This window comes from Erithacus rubecula, assembly GCF_903797595.1.
Source record: "Erithacus rubecula genome assembly, chromosome: 29".
Lineage (NCBI taxonomy): Eukaryota > Metazoa > Chordata > Aves > Passeriformes > Muscicapidae > Erithacus > Erithacus rubecula.
The window spans coordinates 4,390,622-4,414,685 of NC_136681.1; the positions used below are offsets into that span (position 1 = coordinate 4,390,622).

Sequence of the window (24,064 nt, forward strand, 5' to 3'; positions counted from 1 at the left end):
TGTTGCACAATTAAGGTTAATTATCCAGGAGCAGAAACTACCAGTGGCTCCAGCACTGTTGCCACATTGCTCCTGCTCATTGCCACCCTCCTGCATCCCCAGGACAGTGTGAGGGCTGGAGGTGAGGCTCAAACAAATCTGGAGCTCAGCTCCATAGCACAGGAGGTGTGGGAGGGAGGGATTTCCAAAGGGCCCAGCCCTTGCTGGAGCTTTGGGGTTATTTTAAAGCTGGTTTCCCCTCAGCTCTGTATTGACTCTGGCTCAGGTGTGGGATGGACACATCCCCGAGCTGCTCCCCCCTGAAGCTCGTGCTGGGGGTGCCCTGTGGGGACAGAGTGCTGGGGTTTGCTATTCCCACGTGGTTCCAGATGTTTCTGGAAGTGCTGCCTGGGGATTTCAAGTGCTCTTAGGGCTGGGGCCCTCCTGTGGGCAGTGCTCCTGGGGTGGGGGCTGCCTGCCTCCCTCCCCTCGCCTGTAAATGCTGCAAGGCCCTTTCCCCCCGTGTTTTTAAATAAAGAAGGAAATCCCAATCACTTTCCCAAGCTGTCCATCTGCACTGTGCACTTTGGGGCTGAATGCTGTCCCCACAGGGGTGGGTGCTCCCCATGCTGCTGCCCTGCACAGGGAGGGGCTCTGGGCTGGGGGACACTGCAAGGTGAGGGCAGGGACATCACAACTCCTCCTGGCCCAAGGTCCCAGATGCTCCTTGGGGAGGGAAGCTGCTGGATTAAGGTCCTGCTGAGAGCTGTCAGTGGGGGGCTGGAGACACAGGAGCTGTTAACGACAGCACATGGGATTTCTTTTTTCTTTCTGGGTCACTGCAGAATTTTTTCCCCTCCATGGACTTTCCAGCCTGTTGTTCTGCTGAGGAATGGCATTTTCAGGACAAAGCTGCCCCCCACCCCCCAGCTGAAGCTGCCAAACTTGGGAGTGTGTGTTTGCTGTTTTATCTCAAATGTGACTGGACATTTGCATACACAGATTTTGTGTCTGGCTCTGGCTGGGACTTGTTGCAGCTTCCTTTTCCCATTTTTATTCAGCTTGGTAAGTTTTTAACCTGCAGCTGCTGGGGTTCCTCTTTTGGGTGTGGGGTTCTTGCACCCTTTGGGTGCTGCAGGTGCCCCGTGCTGGGGCTGCAGCCCGAGGGCTGCCAGGCACAGACAGGAGCTGCTCTGGCCCTTTCCCAGCTCCCTGACTCTCCCAGATGTCAGGCTGCCCATGACCCCAAGGTAACCAGGGCTCAGGACTCTGGATTAATGGGATGGCTGGGGAGGCTCAGGGCTAGACCATGACCCCATTGATTTCATCTCTGTGTGGCTGTGACTCTGCTAATCCTCAAAGTACCTGGAGTCAGCTTCTTCCAGATTTTATTAATTTTGGTTCGACCCTCGGTGTTTGCAGACTCTGATTTCTCAAGCTGTCGCTATTTGCAGCGGGAAGCCATTTTAAACAAGCAAAATATATACTTAACACCTTTGTGTCCAGGGCTGGCAGAGTCATTATCACGGCATGCGCTGTGAACCCTGAGTTGCAGTTCTGTAAGTGCCAGGCAGAGCAGGGGCAGGGGGCTGCAGCCCTGCCCCTCCTCAGTACACGGTGCACCAGTTGCTGCCGTCACTGGGCATCAGCCCTCCGGTGATCAGCAGAATCAGATCCACGAACCACCAGATGCCCAGGCCCCCCAGGGTCAGCAGCTTCCCCACGGCCGTGCCGGTGTGGCCCAGGCAGAACCGGTCCACGCCGAAGCAGCCCAGGAAGAAGGAGTAGAGCAGAGTGGTGATGAAGTAGTGTCCCGTGTACCTGCGAGACAAGGGGCGAGGCGGCGGGTCAGGGAGCGCGGGCGCTCCCGCCGGCCCGGCCCGGCCCCGGGGTCCGGTCCGGTCCGGTCCGGGGTGTGCGGGGCACAGGGACTCTCCTACTTGACGCAGGGCCGGCTGCCCCGCAGGAAGCTCCGCGGCTCGGCGCACTCGATGCCGTCCAGCGCCCGGCACTGCACCCGCGTGTGATCCACCTCGCCGTGCGCCTGCCCGCCGAACTGCGCCGGGGCAGCGCTCAGCGCCCGCGGGCCGGGCCCGGGGCCGCCGCCGGACCCCCGACCCGCCCCGCCCTCACCTTCACGCAGCCGTGCCCCAGCTCCTGCTGCGCCGTGGCGTTCCCGCCGTGATCCACCGGCTCCTCGCACTCCACGAACTCATCGGGGCTGCGGGCAAGGACGGGCGGTGAGGGCGGCGCGGCGGCCGCGCTGCCCGCCCGCCCGGCCCGGCGCTCACAGGTAGGTGCACAGGACGAGCGGCGCCCGCGGATCGCTGTAAGCCCAGCTGGCGGCGGGCGGCGCCGGCGGCAGCTCGCGGGGCTCGGTGTCGTTGTCCGGGAGGCCGCGGCCGTGCAGCAGCAGCAGGTTCCCGAGCAGGAGCGCGGCCTGCCCGCACAGCAGCGCGTACCCCACGGGCGGCGCCATGGCGGCACCGCCGCGCCGCTCGGCCCCGGGCCGCGCCGCCCGCAGCCAATGGGAGCCCGCCGCCGCCTCGCCGCGCCGCCCGCAGCCAATGGCCGCCCGTTGCCAGTGGGAGCGAAGGCGGAAAAAGCTGCGGAAGCGGCAGCGGAGGGAGTGCGCGCCGGACGGGGAGATGATTGGCTGTCGGGGAGGGCTGGCGGCCAATGGGCGAAGGCGAGGGGCGCGGCGCTCGTGCGGCGCGCGAGATCTTCAGGGTGCGCCGCCCTCAGTCGCATTCGGGTCCGGCCGGGGCTCGGGAGCTCCTCCCGGAATAGGGACCCCTCCCCTCCTCGGGAACCTCTCCCGGAATAGGGACCCCTCCCGGGTTAGGGACCCCTCCCTTGGGCGCTGCCCCCCGCGCTCTCCCGAAGAGCAGACGCCCTTAGCGCCGGAGAAGGGCCCTTGAGGGTCTTTGTTGCCGGTAACGGGCAGCGGGGCGGCGCGGCGGCCGCAGCAGCGGTTCATTCTGTCCGAGCTGGCCGTTGGGTGCGCGGCTCAGTGTCACCCCGCTCTGTGGGAATGAGAGGCAGCCTGAGTTCGAGTGCATTTGTGCTCTTTTCCGTAGTAAATTGACTCCATCGAGCCATTCTCCGTGTCTGCCCTTCGTGTTGTTTTAAGGGAGAGTCGTTCCTGTCTCAGCCATGGAAGGGACAAAATGTCTGTGCTCTGATGTCAGGAAATCTCAGTGCAATGGGTTTTCTCACTGTGCTTTATTCTAGCTGCAAAGTCCGTGCTGGAGCCAGCGAACATCCCTAAGCCAGTGCTCTGTTCCGGGGTCGCATTTGTGGCTTCAGACATTGCATACCTCCAGGATGTATTGGTTGGTTTTACCGAGTGACAGGAGAAGCCAAGGGAGATGGGAACCTGGGACTCCCATGCCCCTCAGGCAGGAACCACAGGCTGATTGGCGTTTGTGCATTATTTGTACAGTACTCAGCGGCGCGCAGCGCAGGTTTCGGCAGCACAGGCCAGCAGAGCCGCGCTTGGTCTGTGCTGACACCAGCTCCCTCTGCGGGAGGTACCAGCGCTTCTGGTACCTGGGAGCTTTCAGTGCAAAAAAGCACTGGAAAGGTTGAGGCTCTTCCCGATCCGGGCCGGGCCCGGCCGGTGCCCCGGTCTGTGCCGGGTGCCGGGCGGTGCAGGGCCGTGCCGCGGTCGGTCGGGCCCGTGGCGGGCGCTCGGTCGGTCGGGGCCGTGCTCGGTCGGTCGGTCGGGGCCGTGCTCGGTCGGTCGGGGCCGTGCTCGGTCGGTCGGTCGGTCGGGCCCGGTGCCACGGTCGGTCGGTCGGTCGGTGCCGTGCTCGGTCGGTCGGTCGGTCGGGCCCGCGGCAGGCGGGCGGTCGGTCGGTCGGTCGGTCGGGGCCGTGCTCGGTCGGTCGGTCGGGCCCGCGGCAGGCGGGCGGGCGGGCGGCTCCGCCCCGGGGCGGCGCAGCGCAGGCCCCGGCCCGGCTCCATAAGGCCGCGGGGCCGCCGGCCGGACTCAGCGCCCCACGGGAGGGGCGATGTGGGCAGGGGGTGCCATGGCCCGGGCCTGGAACTGCCTCTGTCGCCTTCTCCTCTTCCTCATCTTCCTCCTGCCGCCGCCGGCCGCGCCGGGCAGCCCGCGGGTGTAGTGTGGGGGCCGGGCCGGGCCTGCCGCCCGTTCCCTTCCCCGGTCAGCGCCGTTCCCCCTTCCTCGTGCCCTCCGCAGGGTCCGGTCCCCCTTGTCACCCCTCCCCGGGGGGCTCTGGCTGTCCCTCCCCGCCCTCGGAGCGGGGCCCTGGGGCAGAGAGCCCCCGGCTTGGCCCGAGCGGGGCCGGGCCCGTGTGCCCCGCGGGAGGCTCCGGGGGTCGCCGGGGCCCCGCGGGAGGCTCCGGGTGTCGCCGGGGGTCGCCGGGCCCCGCGGGAGGCTCCGGGGTGCGGCACCCCCCGTGCCCCCGGTCCCGCAGACCTGCCGGGCTCGCAGGTGTCCCTCGGGCCCCGTGCTCCTCCATCCTGCCGTGCAGGTGCGGCCGTGCCCCGGCACAGGACATTGGGAGCTGTCTGAAATTCTGCATCTCTGAGCTACCGGTGCTTGTGCTTCCTGTGGGGTGCTTGGTGTTTTGAGGAATAGGATTTTAGTTCCTGTAGGAAAGGAACGCTGGTGCCAGTTCCTGGTGATGGATGGTGGTGTTCCTCTCTGCCTTTGGAACTCCCTGTCCCAGCTATTAATGCCAAAACCTGCCATGGATACAGTGAACTCCCTTGCCTGAGGTACAAGCATGAAGGAGAGGGTAGAAACCCCCAGTCTGGGGTTATATTATGAGTGCTTTTGACACACATAGGGATGTAAGGCAGAAGTGGAGTGTTACCAGAAACTATTATTTGAAAATTCCTGAATGACCATAATCATATAGGTTTAAGGGATCTGTGTGTGTGGCTTTTCCTGTCCTGTTCATGTCCATATGAGCCTTCAAGATTTGACTGTATGAATTAAAAAATTCACAGGCAACGACTGTTTTGTGCTACTCCATCTCTTTCTTAATACATGGTGTCATTCACACACGAGGGTGTTCCAGCCAGGCTTGGCCACAGTTCTTGATGTGTCTAAATGCTTGGGTTTAAATTTCTGGGGAGATAGGGTGTTTGGTTAGGATAATTCTTCTGTTCATATCACAGAAAACACAACACTGCCTTACCCATATTGCAACAAATCTGGGACCATCATTCAGCAAAGAGCAGGTTTGTGGTTATTTCTTCCGTGTGAAAAGGAAAGAGAGGAAAGATATTTCAGTGTAGCTAACGTTGCCTCTTCTTGTGCTTTGCTTTTGGAAGAAGGAAGTTTGCATCATGACTTTAGAACTTCTGCATGTCTTGATCATTATTATTTCTCAAGCTAAAATTAAAAAAAAGGTAAGAATGTGCATTTCACAGTTCCCCGTGGTGGCCGCATGTAAAGCCAGCGATGTCCCCAAGAGAAGGTTCCCACGGGCTGAGCTGGGAAAGCAGAGCTGAGCCTCAGCTGGGGCTGGCAGGAAATGAGTGGGCTCAGCCTGCTCAGCTGCTGGCCCTGGGCACGCAGCCCTGGCTGCAAGGAGGGGCTGCAGGGACCCCCAGCAGGGCTCACCTTGTGCAGGGCAGAGCCTGGCTTTGCCTGCTGCTCCTGGGACCAGCTGCAGAGCGTGCCGTGTCACACCAGGGACACGGCTGACAGTCCTCTCTGTGGACAAGGGGAGCTGCTGTCTTGCAGGCAAATTAGGCTTTAGGAATGGGGAGAGTCTAGACAGGAAACACTGACAGCATAGCTCTGGGTTTCAGCAAAGGGTGTAAGAATTTTCTAGGAAATGTTTCTGTGGAAGAGCTCTGTAACCTGATCAATGTCCAGCATCCTTTGGGAAATACCAAAAGAAACTTCATGAGCTGCTCTGGCCAGGTTTAGTGTTATACAAATATTCCAGGTGAGCAGTGCATACAGATACATTGCTTCTCTTGCCATGATAGTTGGTTATCTCTTCCTGGCACAGCAGGAGACCCAGCAGGGCTGAAGACTGAGAGCAGGGGAGGGAGAGATGGAAAGAAAAATCCCCAGGAGTGCTGCCTGTAGAAGAAGAGCTGGCCAGATGTTCCCAGGTGTTTTGAAGATGAAGCACCACTGAGTCACTCTGTAGTCTTTGAGGTATGGGAGGAGCTGGAACTGCTGGCTCCACAGAAAACATTCCTGCATTTAGAAAAAGACTTATCTTTGTGTTTTGTATAAACCTCTAAACATTTTTAAGTGGACTTGGATAATATTTGCATAGTGAAAGTGAAGGAGGTTTTTACTTGCAGTAGTCCAAACAGTAAATCCTACTTCAGCTGTGACCTTAGTGCAAGAGTCAAGTGCACCCAAAAAATGCTTTTCCTGGTGTGTCATTGCTGGGAAATCCAGCAGCAGCAGTTGTGCTGTTTTGAAGGACACGTGTAAGTAAGCCAGGTCAAAGTTTCTGCTCAGACACTGCTTGGCAAACTCCTGTATGATTCTGAAAATAGGATATGGAGAGTGCAGATTGAGCTGGCAGCTGGTGCCTCCCAGTCAGATGGGAGTCAGGCCCCATAAAGGCTGGGGTAGCAATCTCAGATTTGAGCATGAGAGAAATATCTGTCAGAAATAAGAGGCTTTGAAAGGATGGTGCAGAGTGTTCTGAGGTGGAAGCAATTGTCTGTATAGGTATGAGAGTGAAAAATGGGGAGCAGAAGCATGTTGGCAGGAAAGGAAATGAGTGTCAGAGTAGCTGTGGTGAATGAGGCATGTGCTGTCTGTTTTGGAGGTGAGATCAGCCTGTGGAGATCCATAAACACACACAGCACGTGTGCTTGGGATGGGAGGCCCCATGGCTGCTGTGTCCTGCTCTGGTGCTTTTTTGGGACAGGTGTTTGTGACTGCAGAGTGGGGCCAGAACAGCCTGCTGTGGACAGGCAGAGGTGTAAGGAAATCCTGAACATTGATTGCAGGAAAGGAGACACAAGTCTGACAGCACACTGGGAGTGTAAAGATGAGGGGCTAGAGAGGGGAGTGGGTGTCTGCCCTGTCTGGGGCAGAGAGCAGCTGGGAGCACCAAGAGCTGCTCCATGGAGATCAGGGATGCTGCTGGTCCTGCCTGGGCCCTGCTGGGCTGGCTAATGCTCTGGCACTTCTGGTGACAATCCCCTGCCAAAGTGTGCAATGCCTTATGCAGCTGACCTCAGCTGTTAATTGCAATCGATCTATGATAACCACAGCTAACTTAATGAGTTTTGGTATTAGCTGCTGGCCTGCTCACATGCTGATGAGCTGCTTTATGAAATTAGTTTGTTCTGTGGTGTAACAGGCCACAGTCTGAACTTTCCTCTTTTTGATTTTTTTTTCTTCCACTAAAGAGTGTATCTCTGACCTTCCTCTGCAGGCTTGGGAAGGAGTCAGAGCTCAGGAAGGACGATGACTGAGGGGAAGTGAGAGTGTGGGTGGGTGTAGCTGTGACTGACTGAGCCAGGGGCTGCAGTCTGACCTGTGCTGGGCGCAGATTTACCTGCCAGGCACCCCTGGGCTCTCACCTGGGCACCCCAGAGCTTCCCTCAGTGCCTGCAGAGTCCTCTGGCTGTGATGTGTTCCTGTGGCTCCCACACGGGGCATGCATGGAATTCCTGTGGCAGATTGGGGTGGGGAGGGGAAGGTGATTCACATCTTCCTGCTTGTCTCCAATGCTGGTAATTAATGGCAGCCTTTAATGAGATGAGATAAGTGTGGTCATGGCTGCAGTTGTGTTTTTGTGATCAGAAATAAGATCTGGGGCCGGACATGGGTCACGGGCATGTCTGAGCATGACGTGTGCAGCCCCAGGAGCTGCTGGGGCAGAGAGCCCCTGAGGATTAGGAGTCCTGAAAAACCAATTCCCAACTGTACCTGGCCTCTGTAGGAGGGAGGTGTGGGAGCAGGCTTGCCTTTCTGCTGGGAGGATTTTAGTTAGACTGCTCTGTGCCCTCTGTGAGGGCTGCTGGTGATGTGGGAAACGCTGCACAGGGCAGAAAGTGGGGAGAGAACTGTCAGAGCATTCAGAGACCTGGAAATTGGCTTCTTTTAGTGCTGTTCCTCTAAGAGGATCCTCTTAGAGTTGTACTCTTCCCAGAAATCCCTCCCAGTTGTGCTTCATGTGGTGATTCACTGATTTGTTTCTGCTCCCAGGCTTCTCTGGGCACACGTGTGGTGCAGGCAGTGCCAAGGCTGCCTTGTCCTGCTGCTCTGTACCTGTGCCCCAGAGCCTCCTGAGCCTGGCCAGGGGCATGGGTGGCACTGGGGAAGGAACAGAGCAGAGCAGGACCTGCAGCAGCCCGGGGCTGGTGCGAGTGTGTGCCTGGAAATGACAGATGTACAGAAGGGCACCACTGGTGGTGCATTTGCATGCACAATTTAGTGTTGTTTACATAGTTAATACGGGACAGTTGGTTGTAAAAGCTGATAAAGGGAGCTTGGACTGTGGACTTGTTTGGTTCAGGGAATGTGGCTGATGTTGCATATGCAAATGATACACAAAGGGATCTGTGGTGTCTGCTTTGTTGCAGGGATTTGAGTCACCTCAGTTGTTTTGAGGGGGCCCTTGGGGGCTCTCTAAGAGCATAATGAGCGGTAGCAGCAGCCTCAGGGCAGGAGTTTGGCTGTGCTGGGCTGTGCCAGGGGGAGCACAGGAGTGCTGGAGCTCTCAGAGGCTGCATGGGGCAGTTGTGCAGCTCTGCAGCACAGGACACTTGCTTTGACACTGGGTGTCCTCGAGTGAGTCCTTGCTGGGCTGACCTGCTTTAAATGCTGATGGAGAGGGGTGGTGTGTGAGGTGGGTACTGCTAAGACAATATTTGGATTGTGAAGATTTCAATTTGAAACTTTCCAGGAAAGTTGGTGTCTTCTCTGCTGTTGGTGTGTTGTTTTCTCTGGCCCCATCCAAGTGTGCCTTGCTCTGAGCTTTGCTCTGTGCTCTTCTGCTGTGGACTTTTCCTGAAGGAGTCTTTTCATCCTTGTGCCTCATCCTTTTGGGTGCACTGTTCCTTTAGCCAGTGTTTCTGTTCTTTCCAGGTTTCCAGGACATTTCCCTGCTCACTTCCTACGAGGTTGTAACTCCCCAGAGGTTGGGAAGGGAGCGACGAGAGGCTTCCAACAGCTCCTCCATGCAGGTACTGGGCAGTCTTGGACTCCTCTTCAGTTTATCAAATCCACCCAGAACTGACCTGGAATGCCAGGGGATGCTGCTGGGTCCCCCTGGCAGCAGGGGAGTGTCTGTCCTTGCAGAGAGCATCCCCTCATACACTGGTGCCTCCCTGGTCATGAGTTGCTGCAGTGGGTTTTTGATGTGGGTGTAAAACTTGCATCATGTTCAGTAAAAAACTGTGTTGTCCTTTTCTGGCTCTGACTTGGAACCTTTCTATGGAAGCATTAGAAGGAAAGAGTAAGAAAACCACAGTTGTATTTTGAAACCAGTTCCTTCATGTGATTCTCCTGTACAGGAAGGGATGCCAGGTCCTGGAGGCAGGGACAGTTGTGAAATAAATTTCGGGTTCATCTACCTTTGTTGGTCTCCAAGACTTTTTTATTCTTTAACTTGAGTAAAATGCACCTTTTTTGTATTCAGGACAAAGTGTCATATGCTGTTGAGATTGAGGGGAATGAATACACCATCCATCTAGAGAAGAACAAGTAAGTGATGAATTTCTTTGAATTATGAAATGATTTAAACTGTCCAGGTGACAAGCTGGCAGGTAGCACACGAGTTTTGTCTCCTGGGGATCTGTGGGAAGTGCAGGTACATCCCAGCTCTGCAGAATGGGAAGAAATAGAGTCCAGAGATGTTTTTCAATTCCTGTAGCCCTGGGGAATCCCTTCAGAGCAGGAAGCTGCAGATTTACTCCAAGGAGACCCAGGGAATCTGTGACTCTTTCTATTCACAGCTAAAAATAAACAAGTTGAACTGTATTTCAAGTAAATATTTTCACTTTTGTCTGGGTCTTGTTTATTGCTTTAGTTCTGTGTTTTTCCTGTCTCAGTAGCACAAGGACACTAATAAATGAGGACACTGATTTTTCTCCAGGTCTGAGCACTGACACCTCACAGCTGATGCAGATGCTGTCTGCCTGCACTTTTAGGCCCCTTGCAGCACCAGCACAAGCTCATTTGCCAGGGCACTGTGCTCCAAACTCCCTTGGGATGGAGACAGAGCTGTGCAAGCCCTTGGGGAGCTCCTGCTGCCCCTTGCCAAGGCCCTGACCCTCTGAAATGTGGGAATTCAGCTGCACCACATCAGTGGAATTACCAGCATGGTGCAGCAGTCAGTCATGGGAGCCTTTCCCAGTGCACTTCCTCCTTGAACTGAGGAGGAGAGGGCATGTGCAGCAGACTGGGGGCTAGAAATTTTCTTCCTGCTTGGAAACAGCTTTTAGTACAATTTAATGAGTTTTGCTGCTTGTTCTGCTCTCTGGGGTGAGGTAGTTTGTTTGATTTCATTAGTAGTACTATTCTGGTCTCTTGAATTTTGCTGTGAAAATATACAATTTCTTAATTTTGGGCAGTTTTTCCTTTTCAATGTTTCCTTATTTAATTGCAATTTACCTATTTGTCACATTTTTTGATTAGGGCTGTCTTACTGCTCTGTTCCAATGTCACAATCCTTTCATGAAATTCCCCTTATTTCATGGAATGACTCTGTATTCCTTCTCCCCTTTCATTGCAGAGAACTGCTGCCCAAAGATTTCACAGTTTATACCTATGACAAGGAGGGAAAGCTGCAGTTAGAACAGCCAGATGTCCAGGTGGGATTTCCTGCTGTTCATACCCTCACAGAGGTGACTGGAGCACCTGGGGGTTACCAAAGGATTGTTGTATTTTCTGCTGGGCCACCTTCAGTTGCCACTGCCCTCTTTGCAGAGAGAATCCTGGATTTGGGATGAGGATCTGACTGTAAAAGTCCTGTGTTTTGTGGGGTGGGGATGGGGGCTGGCTGTTAGGGGCTAGCAGAGTGGGTGTTGGACTAACAGCTTCAGGGGAACTGCTGGCAGGGCTGGATGGGATCAAGTCTGAAGGACCTTGGGGAGGGCTGTGGTCTGTGCAGTGTTGGAGTTATTCCACAGAAAGCATGTTTGCAGCCCTCTTCTGTACAAGCAGCTGCCTTACAGGTTTCCTTTGGAAATGTAGAGCTGAGAGCATTTGTGATACAAAATGCATGAGAGCTTTTCTAATGGCTTCACTCTCAGGGATCAGTGTTGTTCCTTTTAGAGGGAAGTGTTACTCATACATGATTCATAGGATCTTGTTCCTGAGCATAGAGCACCTGAGTCAAATGACTGTTTGCTTCCTAGTTAAAGGGATTGGTTAGAGGGAAAATGCTTTTTCAGCATTAGGTCACAGAAATCTTGTTACCCTGAACAATTAGCACAAGCCCTGTGTGCTTTCTGCTTTCCTTGCTGAGAAGCAGGTGACAGAATCTGTTCTCTCTGTATTATAGGCCCTGTATCAGTGTCTGGGAGTGCCCTGGGAGCCAGTGCAGGGTGTTTGCCCCATGCTCCCCCTTGGGTGGTTTCCAGAGGATGTGCAGAGCACACGGGGGGGTTTTGCAGTCTGGACAGTGGGGGCTGCTCAGGGCTCTGGCACTGCAGCTCCAGCTGCCTGCACTGCAGGGCTTCTCCCTCCTCCTCCTCAGAGGTGACAGACAAGCCAGAACTTTCTGCCAGAAGAGTCATTTGGCCCAAATCTGGAGGGAGGGGCTGGCCTTGAAATATTTGAGGCAGGGTGGAGGACAGAGCAGGAGAGGGATAGCCTTGGTCAAGTTAAGTTTACCACAGCTGGTTTTTTTTAACTTTATACATTTAGTGTTGTTGAGCTGTAGTCACTGGTGGTCAGAGGTTGCCCTGGGTGTGCAGGCCTGTCTGAAATGTGTGTGATGCACCCTTGTTTTCCAGGATCACTGCCATTACCAGGGCTTCGTGGAGGGGAGCCTGGATTCCCTGGTGGCTGTCAGCACTTGCTCAGGGCTCAGGTAGCACAACTCCTCCTTTGTGTCCTGCCTCTCACACTGTGGCTGCTGGGCCCAGAACCCACTTCTGCTGATTTTCAGTGTGCCTCAGCCAGCCAGAGAGCCCCTGCACTGAGCTGCCTCGGTGCTCTTGTCCTGGGGCATCTTTCATTCAAGGAGTTCATGGATATTTGAAGTACCAGCACATAAGTTATTAATGCAGTTTGTTACCAGAGTGCAGTACATTGGTTTCAACACATATTTGGCTTAGTTTTTAACTTGCACAGATGGTCATGACAGCTGTACCTATTGCAGAAATGAAATGTTGAACACCAATCTCCAAATTTCACAAAATTGGCCCTAAACCTTATGCACCTCAAGTTTGATGCAGTTGTTTCCCACTTTGGGCTAATTGCCATATATTCTGTGCCAAAGATTTTCTTTGCAGGACCATGCCAGGCACCAGAGTGGCAACAGTGTATTTGAACTAAAGCATTTCTGCTTAAATGTGATGTAATTCCTGGGGCATTGCAGAGCCTTACAGAGGTGTTTAATTTACTGCACTTGTAAGCTGTAACAATTGTGGGTAGCTCAGGGCTGGATTTCTCACACTGCCCTGTTTCAGGGGTTTGCTGACAATAGGGAATGTCACCTATGGGATTGAGCCCAGGGATCCCTCCTCTGGCTCTGAACACATTTTGTATCGAGTGGATAATGTGAAGAAAGAGCCCACAGCGTGTGGAGTGAGCACTGAAGGCCAGGAGGGGGAGGCTGCAGAGGGAAATCTCCATCCCAGCATGACCCAGCTGCTGAGGGTAAGTCCTCCCCAGACCCACATAAGGGTTTTTGTGAGTTCATTTCAGAGTATGGAAGCAGCTTATCAGATTTCCTGGGACTTAGCACATACCTAAAGGTTTTTAGTTTGGGGGGTTTCTGCACTGCTGGACAGCTCAGTTTCTTCCCCAAAGCAGCCCCAGTCTCCTCCTGCTTCTGCACATGGCAGTGAGGGTAGGGCATATATAATATTAGAATATTCCTAGGCTTTTTGGGGGCTTTTAAGGGCAGGAACACGACCCTCATGGAGAGGCTTGTTAAGAAAGTACTACACCAGGAGGCAGGAGAATATTGTCATGTTTATTCCATCCTCCTCACCATCACAGGAGCAGTTTGGTGTGAAGTCCCCCATGTTCTTCAAGGACTGTCTGTGCAGCAGCAAGATTAAAATGAGAGCAGGAGAATGAAAAATGTTCTTTCACTTCAAGATCATTGGCATTTGCTTGTAGAATCTTGCTGCCCCTTTATGACAGTGTGTGCTGACTTTCCAAGGCAACCTGTGCCTTGCTTTTGAAACAAGGGAAGTCTTTGTGCAGCTGAGTTTGTGTAAAACACAGACACTGTCCTTGCATTGGATTACACTGCTTGGGTTTGGCACTGTGTGCTCTGGGTGTGGCTCAAACCTCTGGTGGTATCAACTGAAATATGACAATGTCATGATGGGGTTTTTTGTTTACACTTAAATTAATAAATCTGAAGTTGCCTAAAACATTTTTTTTTTATTTTCCCCAGAGAAAGAGGGCGGTCCTGCACCAGACAAGATATGTGGAACTGTTCATAGTTGTGGATAAAGAAAAGGTGGGAGTTGTGTGGCTTTCCTTTTTCTTTCCCCTCAGGAGAGGCTTGGAAAGCTCTCAGGCTTCATTGCTCCCAAATGGGTTGTTGAAAAACATTTGACAGTTTACCCAAGTTGTGCAAATATGCTAGCCTAGAAGAGAATAAAGGATTGCAGTGCAATCCTCCTCAGAAAAGGAGTCAGCCAGCAGACAGGGAGAGGTTCTGTTAGCAAGGAATCTCCTAAGTGAGGAAAGCACGTGGTAAAAAACTGCCTGAGCTGCTGAGCAGTAGCAGAGAAGATGTTGCTGTCTTGGTGAGCATCTTCTTGGAGATTTGGAGCCAGGCAAAAATGTTCTGTTCCTTTTTTTTGTACTGTTGTCTCCATCTCTCTTTTCATGAGGCTGAGTTTCTTTGTCTTGCAGTTTGAAGATTTTGGGAAGAGTGAAACAGAAGTAAGAGAGCACATGGTGCAGCTGGCCAACTTCCTGGACAGTGTGAGTAGCAGGAGTGCTGTGTGCTGCAGCCCTGCTGCCTTCTGTACACCTCCACCTTGGGGTCTGTTTGGGTGCCACTCTGGGAATGCATCCCCCCGGAGGCTTTTCCACCTCTCAATTAATCTGCACTTGCCCACCTTGAGAACTAGTTTAGGAAACTCTTCCAACCTGTGCTACAGTGAATGACAACAGGACAGATTGTTGCATTTATTGCAATTCTTGTGTCTGTGTAAAAGTTAGAGAAAAAGCATGTCTATAGCTCCACTATTTCACAGGATATTTGTCGGAACTGAGGCTTTTTTAAAATTTCTGTTGGGCATTGTCTTAATGTAGCCAGTGTGGCATTTAAGCATTGATCCTGTAGCTAGTGAAGGCCTAAATCACAGGGAAATGCATTCTGGTGGTTCCAGTTGTGTACTAGCTGAGGAAAATAAAAATCCAACCCACACAGAAGAGGTGGATACTCGCCATAAGATCTGTAGCACCAGCCACTTGCTTTTGTGTGAATATTGATGAACATCTCTGCTCCTCTGGCTGCCAGATGTACGTTATGCTGAACATCCGCATCGTGCTGGTGGGGCTGGAGATCTGGAAGCACGAGAACATGATCAGCACAGATGGGGGGGCTGGGGACGTGCTGGCCAACTTCGTGCAGTGGAGGGAGAAGAGCCTGCTGCTGCGGCGGAGGCACGACAGCGCGCAGCTCGTGCTGTGAGTACTGCCCTTCCCTCCCTGATCCAGAGTCTGTGCTGTAAGCACTGCCCTTCCCTCCCTGATCCAGAGTCTGTGCTACTGCCCCTTCCCTGCTCCCAGAGCCTGTGCTACTGCCCTTTCCCTGCTACTGCCCCTTCCTGCTCCCAGAGCCTGCTGCTGCGGTGGAGGCACGACAGCGCGCAGCTCGTGCTGTGAGTACTGCCCTTCCTGATCCCAGAGTCTGTGCTGAGCACTGCCCCTTCCCTTCCTGATCCAGAGTCTGTGCTGTGAGCATTGCCCCTTCCCTTCCTGATCCAGAGTCTGTGCTGCTGCCCCTTCCCTGCTCCCAGAGCTGTGAGCACTGCCCCTTCCCTTCCCTGCTCCCAGAGCTTGTTCTGTGCTGCTACTCAGCCTGTGCTCTGTATGCAGAGGGGTGCTGTGGAGGAGGCTGTCCTCCTCTGAAAACACTGGTCTTAAATGTACAGAGTGAAAGGATCTTGAGCAGACAGCAGAAGCTTATCTGCAGTCAGTGGCAGTGCTCCTGTGGCAGCCTTGGAAAGCTGCAGCAGCAGGATTTGTGGTGTGCTGCTCTGGGCTCTGTGGGTCTCTACAGACAGATGATGGCCTTTCCTTTCTCTTCATGGCTGCAGGAAGAAGGGTTTTGGTGGCACAGCTGGAATGGCCTATGTGGGAACAGTGTGCTCCAAGAGCCATGCAGGAGGCATTAATGTGGTGAGATTTCTTCAGTGATCTCTGGATGTGATTGAGGTCAGAGTTTGCACTCTGAAAGTCTTCCTGGAAGCACAGAGTCTTTTGTAACAGAGCTGAAGTGGCTTAGTGGGGCTCTTATGTTGTTCCCCACAATTTCTGACACTTCCACAATATCTGGATCACAACTTCTCTGTAGTCTTGTGCTCAGTTTTTCCTCTGCTCAGTGCAGTACTCATGCAAAGGGATTTCTCAGAGAGGGTTTCTCTGTGTTTTAAGTATCTCTGCCTCATAAGCCTGTGGGAGCTCTGGGTGGTCTCAAATGTGTCCTGTACTGTCTGACCTGCAGCTCCCTGAGCAGTGCTGGGTCACTGTTCTACATGGAACTACAGGGCCTTAATGAGCCAAGCTGCTGCTCTCGGGTAAATGGCAATCCCAGAAATCTGGTTTCTTTGGAGCAGTGACAGAAGTGCTGGAATTTGCACATTTTGAGAGAATTGGGCTGGTGTGGAGAGTTCTGGTTTTTGTGTTAACATTGCAGTCGCTCTGGAAGGTGGAGGTTGTTGGGTAGTGTCCCAGAGAGGTTTCTCTGAGGGCTCTTATAGCAAATTCCACACACTTGGTTGGAAATCCAGCACTGTTGGTCTGAGAATCTGATAATGTAAAGACAGAATGGCAAAAGGGTTTCCTTTGCACGTAAGTAAACATTGTCTGTCAGTATAAGCTCTCTGCTGAGTGCCTTGTGTGTCACTGTGCAGTTTGGGAGGATCAGCATCCAGATGTTTGCATCCATCATGGCTCACGAGCTGGGCCATAACCTGGGCATGAACCACGATGACGAGCGAGTCTGTCACTGTGGGGCAAGCAGCTGCATCATGAGCTCTGGAGCATCGTAAGTAGCGGCCAGGGGAAGGCAAGGGAGGCTCCAAATGCCCCATGCATGTGCTTTGTTTTTATGGATGACCTTCACCTTCAAACTCCCCTTGCAGAGAGTCCTGTTGTGTTCATAATGGGGAAAGCAAACATCCCCCTTGTTCTGCAAACACAGGGGATACTGGCTTGGCTTAGTGGGCAGCTCAGCTCCTTTTCCCCATTGCAGGGGGTCCAGGAACTTCAGCAGCTGCAGTGCAGAGGACTTTGAGAAGCTGACCCTGAACAAGGGTGGGAGCTGCCTGCTGAACGTGCCCAAGCCCGACGAGACGTACAGCGTGCCCTACTGCGGGAACAGGCTGGTGGATGCTGGTGAGGACTGTGACTGTGGCTCACCAAAGGTTGGTGCCTGTGTTTTCCTGGGGGGCAGGGCAGTCTTGTGCCCTTTGCTCTGTTTGTGGCAGAGGGGAGGATTTTGGGACATTCACAGCTTGTGTCCTCAGGAGTGTGAGAGTGACCCGTGCTGCGAGCCAGGAACTTGCCGGCTGCGCTCTGGTGCTGAATGTGCTTATGGTGACTGCTGCAAAAACTGCCAGGTAGGAGTCTGGTGGTGTTGGGATTTGAGAAGAGGAGAGCATTGGCTTAGTCAGTGCATCTGTGAGAGAGCTGCCCCGTGTGTCCACAAGGGCTCAGGTCAGTCCCTCGTTCGGGGCATGTCCTGGCTCAGGAGCAGTGCCAGGCTCTGCTGGCAGCTTCCCATTTCCTGACCAGTTTTCCCTCCCTGTCTCTGCTCAGCTCCTTCCCGGAGGCACCGAGTGTCGTGCGAGCAGCAACGAGTGCGACCTGCCCGAGTTCTGCAATGGCAGCTCTCAGTTCTGCCAGCCAGACTTCACTGTGCAGAACGGGCACCCCTGCCATGGCCAGCAGGCATACTGCTACAACGGGCTGTGCCAGCACCACGACGCCCAGTGCCAGGACATCTTCGGCTCCAGTAAGGGACAGCACTGCTGGGTCCGACTCTGGCTAAAGAATACATTGTGTTTATCTAAAATACACCTACTTGCTTTTCTGTAACAAAGACCAGCTGGCTTTGGCAGAGGATTTGAAGGTGTGGTGGCAATTGTTTAGCATGATGGCCATGCATCCTTCCTGTGTTACACTTAGTTCTGTGCTGGGGGTTCAAGTAATAATTTTGTTGCACTTCTTTCTGGTACACTGGGGTTTCTGCTCTATAGGGCTGTGAAGAAATGTCTAGTGCTAGAATTGACTCAGGTTAAGTAACTGTTTTTCTCCATCTTTAAACCTGGAGCCTTGTAATTCTGACATTGTAGCCTCCTTAGTGTTTGCTCGAGTTCCTAAGCTCCTGCATGGCAAATACTCGGTGTAGCAGGGTGGTTGCTCTGGCTCCAGGAGATCCTGTGTGAGATGTCTCTGTGCCTGGGTAACATGGCTCCACTCTCTGGATGGGCTGTTGTTTGCAGAAGCCAAAGCAGCCCCTGACATTTGCTTTGCTGAAGTGAACTCCAAGGGGGACAGATTTGGCAACTGTGGTTTCCATGGCCATGACTACAAGAAGTGTTCCAGCTGGTGAGTTGAGCCCGGTGCACGGGCAGGTTCTGAGTACGTGGCTGGGGATCTGTTTTTGGGTGCTGTGGGGTCAGTGTGGGATGCTGTGCAAGGGGAGGGCTGCAGGGCTGTGCTGAGGAGGGTGTGTTCCACACTCCTGCCAAGGATTGTGCTTTTCCTGTGTTCAGGAGAGAAGCAAATCATTGTTTTCCTTAATGCAGAGATCCCAACAGCTTACAGAAAGAAGGGATACACTACTCTTGCAGCACTGGAGGGAAGCCTAGTTCAGTTTTATTTGTCAAGTTGCCTCAATTTTGTTTCAAGTGTCATCTTCCAGTAGAACACATCAATCACATGTTGGTCTCGTTCTCAGAATAAACTCAAGTGTCACTGCAGTGTGCCTGTGCTGCTGTTGTAGGAATGCCATGTGTGGGAAGCTGCAGTGTGAGAATGTGAAGGCCATGCCTGTGTTTGGAATCAAGCCTGCTATTATCCAGACTCCCATCCGAGGCACCACCTGCTGGGGGGTGGATTTCCAGCTGGGCTCTGATGTCCCAGACCCAGGCATGGTGAACGAAGGCACCAAGTGTGGTAATGGAAAGGTAATTAACAATTTAAAAATCTTATCCTAATGTAATAATTGGGGGTATTCGTGGGAATAAAGTTTTCAGCTGCATTGTTTCATGGATAGTTATGACCATTATTTGTTGGTGCCTGTAGTTAATGTGAAACTAAATGAGTCCATTGATTCCCCCCACTGCCCAGTACTGCACTGCATGTGCATCAAACATTTAATGAGCCTTCATTTGTAGGTGAAGCAAAAGAAATTGAGGTTGTTGAGAGCCAGAATCTTTGCTCTGTCAGTGAGCAGGAAGAGCCAGGCCCACACAAATGCCTTGAAGACAACTTTCAATTAAAATCCAAGTAAACTAGAGAGTGCAGAAGCTTAGCCCTAGCAGAGGAATGTGCATTCCACATGTCCTTACTGGGCACAATTTAATTGCTGTTCCTTTACATTCAGACTGGAGACAAAAGGCTCCAGTGCCAGCTCAGCCCCATGCTGAGAGGCCTTTTGTGGAGCAGAGTGTCTGCAGAGTTTGGAATTATCAGTGAGAGTGTGTGAGGCTTTGTGGCAGCAAGCACAGCTTGTGGCTGTGGAGCCTGAGCTGGGAGCAGGGGTGTGGGCAGGCAGGGGGCACTGACATGCCATCATCCCTCATCTCTGTGCATCTCTGCTCCCCAGATCTGCAGGCACTTCCAGTGTGTGAGTGCCTCTGTCCTGAACTACGACTGTGACGTGGAGAAGCAGTGCCACGGCCATGGGGTGAGAGGGGGAGAGGCAGCAGGGTCTAAAATGGTCATCAGTAGCTTTATTGTTCTGTCTTCTTGAACTGTAAAACTCTACAAAATGTCTCTAGGCAAGAAAACCTGTAGCAGTGTCAAAAAAGTCTGACAAAAGTCTCTGCCAGAGAAGAATTCCCAGTTCCAGTATTGCTAATGAAATTTGACTCTGCATGTCATAAAGAAAAAGAACCACCAAACAAAAGCCATGGTGTGTAAGCTGCTGGGATAGCTAATCCTTGGAAGCTCTTCCTGAGCAGTGCTGTGTGTGCTCAGTCATGTGAAATCTTGGGATGCCTGGCCAAGGACTGTTTGGAATTGGCCAGGCAGTTACTGGGTGCAATTCTCCAGGCTGAGCAATATCAGGGGCAGAGCAGGTTGTGGCAGCTGCATGCAGATTTAAATGCACAGAGATGGAAGTTGCTGAGCTCTGTGTTTTGAATCCAGGTGTGCAACAACAACAGGAACTGCCACTGTGAAGCAGGCTGGGCCCCCCCTTTCTGTGAGTCCAGGGGCTACGGGGGCAGCGTGGACAGTGGCCCCCCATACAATGGCAAGTGGCTGTGGGGGCTGGGCTGGGCTGGGGGCTCCAGAGCAGCCCCTGTGCTGCTCAGTTTGCTGGGTGCCTCTGCACTGGCTTGCTGTGGCAGAGGTTTTCTGCTCAAGGGGTTGCACTTCACTCCTGGGATGCTGGGGTAGGAATCTGTAAGGATCTGGTTTAGTTCAGGTGATTTCTGCCACCTTGGAACAAAAAGGCTTTTTGGGCTTCTCTGTACCAGGGCTGGGAAGGGAAGCACAGTTCTGCAGAGGAAGGAGTAAACTGCCAGAGCTGGGAAGCTTGCTTTGCTACTGAGGGCTTCAGGGGGAAAGAGGAAGCCAGAGCCAAGCTCTAATTTGGAGAAAACTTATGCTATGTCCATGTGGAGTATATAAAGATGGGATTGGTGTAACTTCTGTGGGCTGCAAGAATGATTTTGAAGACTGTTTTTCATAAGCTGGTGTGGGTTTGGGCAAGCTAAGGCACTGTGGTGCAGTAACAGCCTGGAGAAACACACTGGAGCTCAGGCAGATCCCTCAAATCATCAGGCAGAAAAAGGGAAAGGCTGTTCTAGTACAGCCTGCAGGGGAGAAATTGCTGCATATAAAAATGTCAAGATTAAGAACCCAAGTTCTTTGTCTACAGCAAACAGTGGCTGGAGAAGAGGTAGATTTAACATCAGACCAAAAGGCAGAACTCTGTTTCCCTCTCCTGTAAAATCTTTAGTAATGAAATAATACAGTCATGAAAAATGAGAATTGATCTGCTAATTTAATGTGCTGTTGCAGCCCAGGGTATCAGCTCTAAAAGATAAACATAAGGGACCTATTTGGGCATATATCTTACTGGATTCTTTTGGGTTTGTGCTCCTGTGTCAGTCTCATTTCTGCCCCGTTTTTAGCTGTGTCAGTCTCATTTCTGCCCCGTTTTTAGCTGTGTCAGTCTCATTTCTGCCCCTGCTTTGCCCCTGTGTCAGTCTCATTTCTGCCCCCTGTTTTTAGCTGTGTCAGTCTCATTTCTGCCCCGTTTTTAGCTGTGTCAGTCTCATTTCTGCCCCTGCTTTGCCCCTGTGCAAGTCTCATTTCTGCCCCTGTTTTTAGCTGTGTCAGGCTCATTTCTGCCCTGCTGTGTCCCCAGACAAGGACACCTCTCTGCGGGACGGGCTGCTGGTGTTGTTCTTCCTGGTGCTGCCCCTGCTGGTGGCTGCTGCCCTGGCCTTTGCCAAGAGGGACAGGCTGAAGAGGGGCTGCAGGAGGCTGCTGTCCCACTGCCACTCGTGAGTGCCTCCCCTGTCCCCCCTGTCCCCAATGCCCATGGGTGTTTGTTTGAGCCAGCACCACAGTGTGCAGGAGGTGCCATCCCAGCATGTCAGGTGAAGGCTTCTGCAGCCCATGAACATGCAGCTTGCTTCCAGCCGTGACAGGAGAGATAAATCCACCCCAAATCAAAGAGCAGAGAGTTTTCTCTTTGCTGTTATGTTGGTTCTTGTGCACTGGGGATAGGGGTTGATAATTTTGGGTCCCATCTTTTCATAAAGGGGCAAAGGGAAGCTGCCAGAGTCTGAATCAGAAAAAGGGTTGGTGTTAGGTTTGTGGTAAATGTTTTCTTTCTCACACCTGCTGTGTGCTGTGATAGTGTAAATCAGCTGCCAGTGCCTGTGCTCATGGGCTGCAGTCAGTGCCAGGGCTGTGTGCTCACACCCTCCATCCCATCCCAGGTCACTGCAGTCTCCTCCTCCTCCTCCTCCTCCTCGGCCCGAGCCTGAGCGCAGGGAGTGCCAGCAGAGAGGCTTCTCCCGTGGTGTGCCTTATGCTCCGAGACCTGTACCCATGGTAGGAATCAGCTGCTTTCCCCCACTCTACTCTCAAGGAAGGGGATGAATGCAGTTACTGTAACTTTTGCCCTACTGAATGGTTTAAAGTTACTTCTTCATTTATGTTTCTCCTGGATGAAAAGCAGAGAGAATGTTTGTTTCCTGAGGGTTGTGTGGGGGCTGCTCAGTTTCCCAGTTGTGGCATTGTCCAGGCTGTGCTTGGTTTGGTGCTTTGCTGCTCCCTTTTGCTCATGACAGAACACCCACCCCAGTGAGAGCCCCTGTCCTTGTCAGAGCAGCTGTTTTCTGAAGCCACAGCCAGCCAGAGCAAACCAAGTGCTGCCTCATCAGCCTTTGTGTCTTTCAAAACCCAGCAGTTCCTGGATGCTGTTGCTCCTTCCTACTGAGTTCCCAGAGGAAGGAGCAACTCTGACACTGCCAGGCTGGTTTGCAAGTGGTCTTGAACATCACTTATATAGTGACACAAATATTTTAATTCCTGTGTGCAATTTGTGAATGTTTTCTTTATATTTCCTTTGTAGGACATGCATCCAAACACCTTTCCTGTGCCAGCTTACCCAGTTAACCAGCACCCTCAGCAGGCTTTCCAGCAGCCCTACTACTCCCCAGCACAGTACCCAGTGCAGCAGCCACAGAGGGTGCCCAGCAGGTCAGTGGGTTCCTGCAGGTGCCCATGGCCCTGGTGGGATGATTCCTTGTCCTGGCCATCACTTCTGGGAGCCCTGGGGTGTCCATCACGTGTTGTGTGCAAGTGGGGCTGACTTCTCACGGGGAGGTTTCTCCTTCCCTTCACCCTGACAGGCAGAGTGTTCATCCTGCTCTGTGTGGTGATGAACGAGGCTCAGGGTGCTGCTCTGGGGGCAGATCAGCCCAGCAGGTGGATTAAAGCCCTGGTACAATAGTCAGTTTAAAAGCAAATTGCCATTGTACTGATTTCTGAATGTTATGGCCAAGTGAAGAACCATTTCTCTAAACTTTGAACAGAAAGTTTTCATTTTATTTTTCATCTTACTTTTAAATGATGCTTGTAAGATGCAGTGCTGTGGCACACACAGAGCCAGTCAGTGCCACTCACATCCTCCTGTAGCTCATGGTGGTGGGGCACTTGGGCCAGGGGTCTTTAGAGAATTTTGGGAGAAAAGGCAAATTTTCCCAAACTGGGGTTCCCAGAGGATTCCAGGCCATTGAAGGCACAGTCTGAGCAGGGCATGTTCAGGAAGAGTCTGGTGTGGAGGCTGAGGGTGGGAGGTGTGGGGTATGGGGGGCTGTGGCCATGCTGTGGGACTGTGGGTGGTGGGCACTGTGAGGCTGACCCCCTGGCCCTGACCCCTGTGGATGATGGGCACTGTGGGACTGACCCCTGTGGGTGGTGGGCACTGTGGGTGGTGGGCACTGTGGGTGGTGACCCCTGGCCCTGCCCCTGTGGGTGGTGGGCACTGGCTCTAACCCCTGTGGGTGGTGGGCACTGTGGGACTGACCCCAGTGGGTGGTGGGCACTGTGGATGGTGGACACTGGCCCTGCCCCTGTGGGCGGTGCCCCCCTGCCCTGACCCCTGCTCTGTCCCCAGGCCGCCGCCCCCGCAGCAGCAGCAGCTCCTCCCTCGGGCAGTGCCGGCTCAGCCGCGGTTACCTCAGGGACAGTTCCTCCCTTCCCGCCCGGCGCCGCTGCCCCCCAAGTAGCCGCTGCCCCCCAGGCAGCCCCTGGCCCGGCGGCTGGGCAGCTGCGGCTCCCTGCTGGCACGGCAGGGCAGGGCAGGGCTGCCCAGCCAGGCCTGCAGCGCCGGACACTCACCAAATACCTCGACCAAAGCTCCGGGGCTGAGCCACCCAGCCCTGCCCTGCTCTGACCGGCCGGGCAGGCAGCAGCAGGGCAGCAGCCTGCAGGAAACACTCCTGAAACGCAGCAGCCTGCAGGAAACGCTCCTGAAACGCAGCAGCCTGCAGGAAACGCTCCTGAAACGCAGCAGCCTGCAGGAAACGCTCCTGAAACGCAGCAGCCTGCAGGAAACGCTCCTGAAATGCAGCAGCCTGCAGGAAACGCTCCTGAAATGCAGCAGCCTGCAGGAAACGCTCCTGAAATGCAGCAGCCTGCAGGAAACGCTCCTGAAATGCAGCAGCCTGCAGGAAACGCTCCTGAAATGCAGCAGCCTGCAGGAAACGCTCCTGAAATGCAGCACGTGGCTCTGGGTTTCCCCATTTCTGCCACGAGCCCCGGTAAGGAAATCGTCCGATTTGTTGTTGTCTCTCTGACTGTGCAGTGAGGAGCTGGCAAAGCAAGGAGACCTGGGCAGATTGTCAGTTATTCTGCATGGACTGGAAAGTGTTTCCCATGTACACCTTAATGGCATAAATGGAATGAGGTCTCAGAGGACTTTTTCAGGAAGAGAGATATATTTTAAACGTGTTTATGCATGTATATATGTTTATAGATGCATAATAATGCACTTAAATT

General features: G+C 53.3%; 2 protein-coding genes across 2 annotated transcripts; one reads left to right on the top strand and one right to left on the bottom strand.

Moving 5' to 3' along the window:
* Positions 1 to 1,350: 1,350 nt before the first annotated feature.
* TM2D2 (TM2 domain containing 2) lies at positions 1,351 to 2,540 on the bottom strand. The gene is made up of 4 exons (XM_079328845.1): positions 2,271 to 2,540; positions 2,113 to 2,200; positions 1,920 to 2,035; positions 1,351 to 1,800 (listed from the first exon to the last, which is right to left on the bottom strand). Exons 1-4 carry the CDS (start codon positions 2,456 to 2,458, stop codon positions 1,587 to 1,589), a joined length of 606 nt encoding a protein of 201 aa, XP_079184971.1. The 5' UTR covers positions 2,459 to 2,540; the 3' UTR covers positions 1,351 to 1,586.
* Positions 2,541 to 3,893: 1,353 nt separating this feature from the next.
* Positions 3,894 to 23,292, top strand: ADAM9 (ADAM metallopeptidase domain 9; the record flags this gene model as incomplete). Its single annotated transcript, XM_079328851.1, is given in 23 exon segments — positions 3,894 to 4,091; positions 4,094 to 4,100; positions 9,032 to 9,129; positions 9,585 to 9,649; positions 10,680 to 10,758; positions 11,905 to 11,981; positions 12,583 to 12,772; positions 13,524 to 13,589; positions 13,991 to 14,062; positions 14,604 to 14,773; positions 15,406 to 15,487; positions 16,222 to 16,355; positions 16,563 to 16,734; positions 16,837 to 16,929; positions 17,129 to 17,324; positions 17,815 to 17,920; positions 18,318 to 18,501; positions 19,143 to 19,223; positions 19,688 to 19,793; positions 20,916 to 21,054; positions 21,496 to 21,610; positions 22,134 to 22,261; positions 23,181 to 23,292. Coding segments are annotated over 23 exon segments (2,568 nt in total). The 5' UTR covers positions 3,894 to 3,995.
* Positions 23,293 to 24,064: the final 772 nt, after the last annotated feature.

Excerpts from the sequence above, each read along its gene's own strand:
- TM2D2 (XM_079328845.1), bottom strand. The coding sequence starts at position 2,458 with ATGGCGCCGCCCGTGGGGTACGCGCTGCTGTGCGGGCAGGCCGCGCTC. Across the intron at positions 2,201-2,270 it reads CTCGTCCTGTGCACCTACCT|CCCCGATGAGTTCGTGGAGT; the intron begins GTGAGCGCCGGG and ends CCTTGCCCGCAG. Across the intron at positions 2,036-2,112 it reads TGGGGCACGGCTGCGTGAAG|TTCGGCGGGCAGGCGCACGG; the intron begins GTGAGGGCGGGG and ends GCCCCGGCGCAG.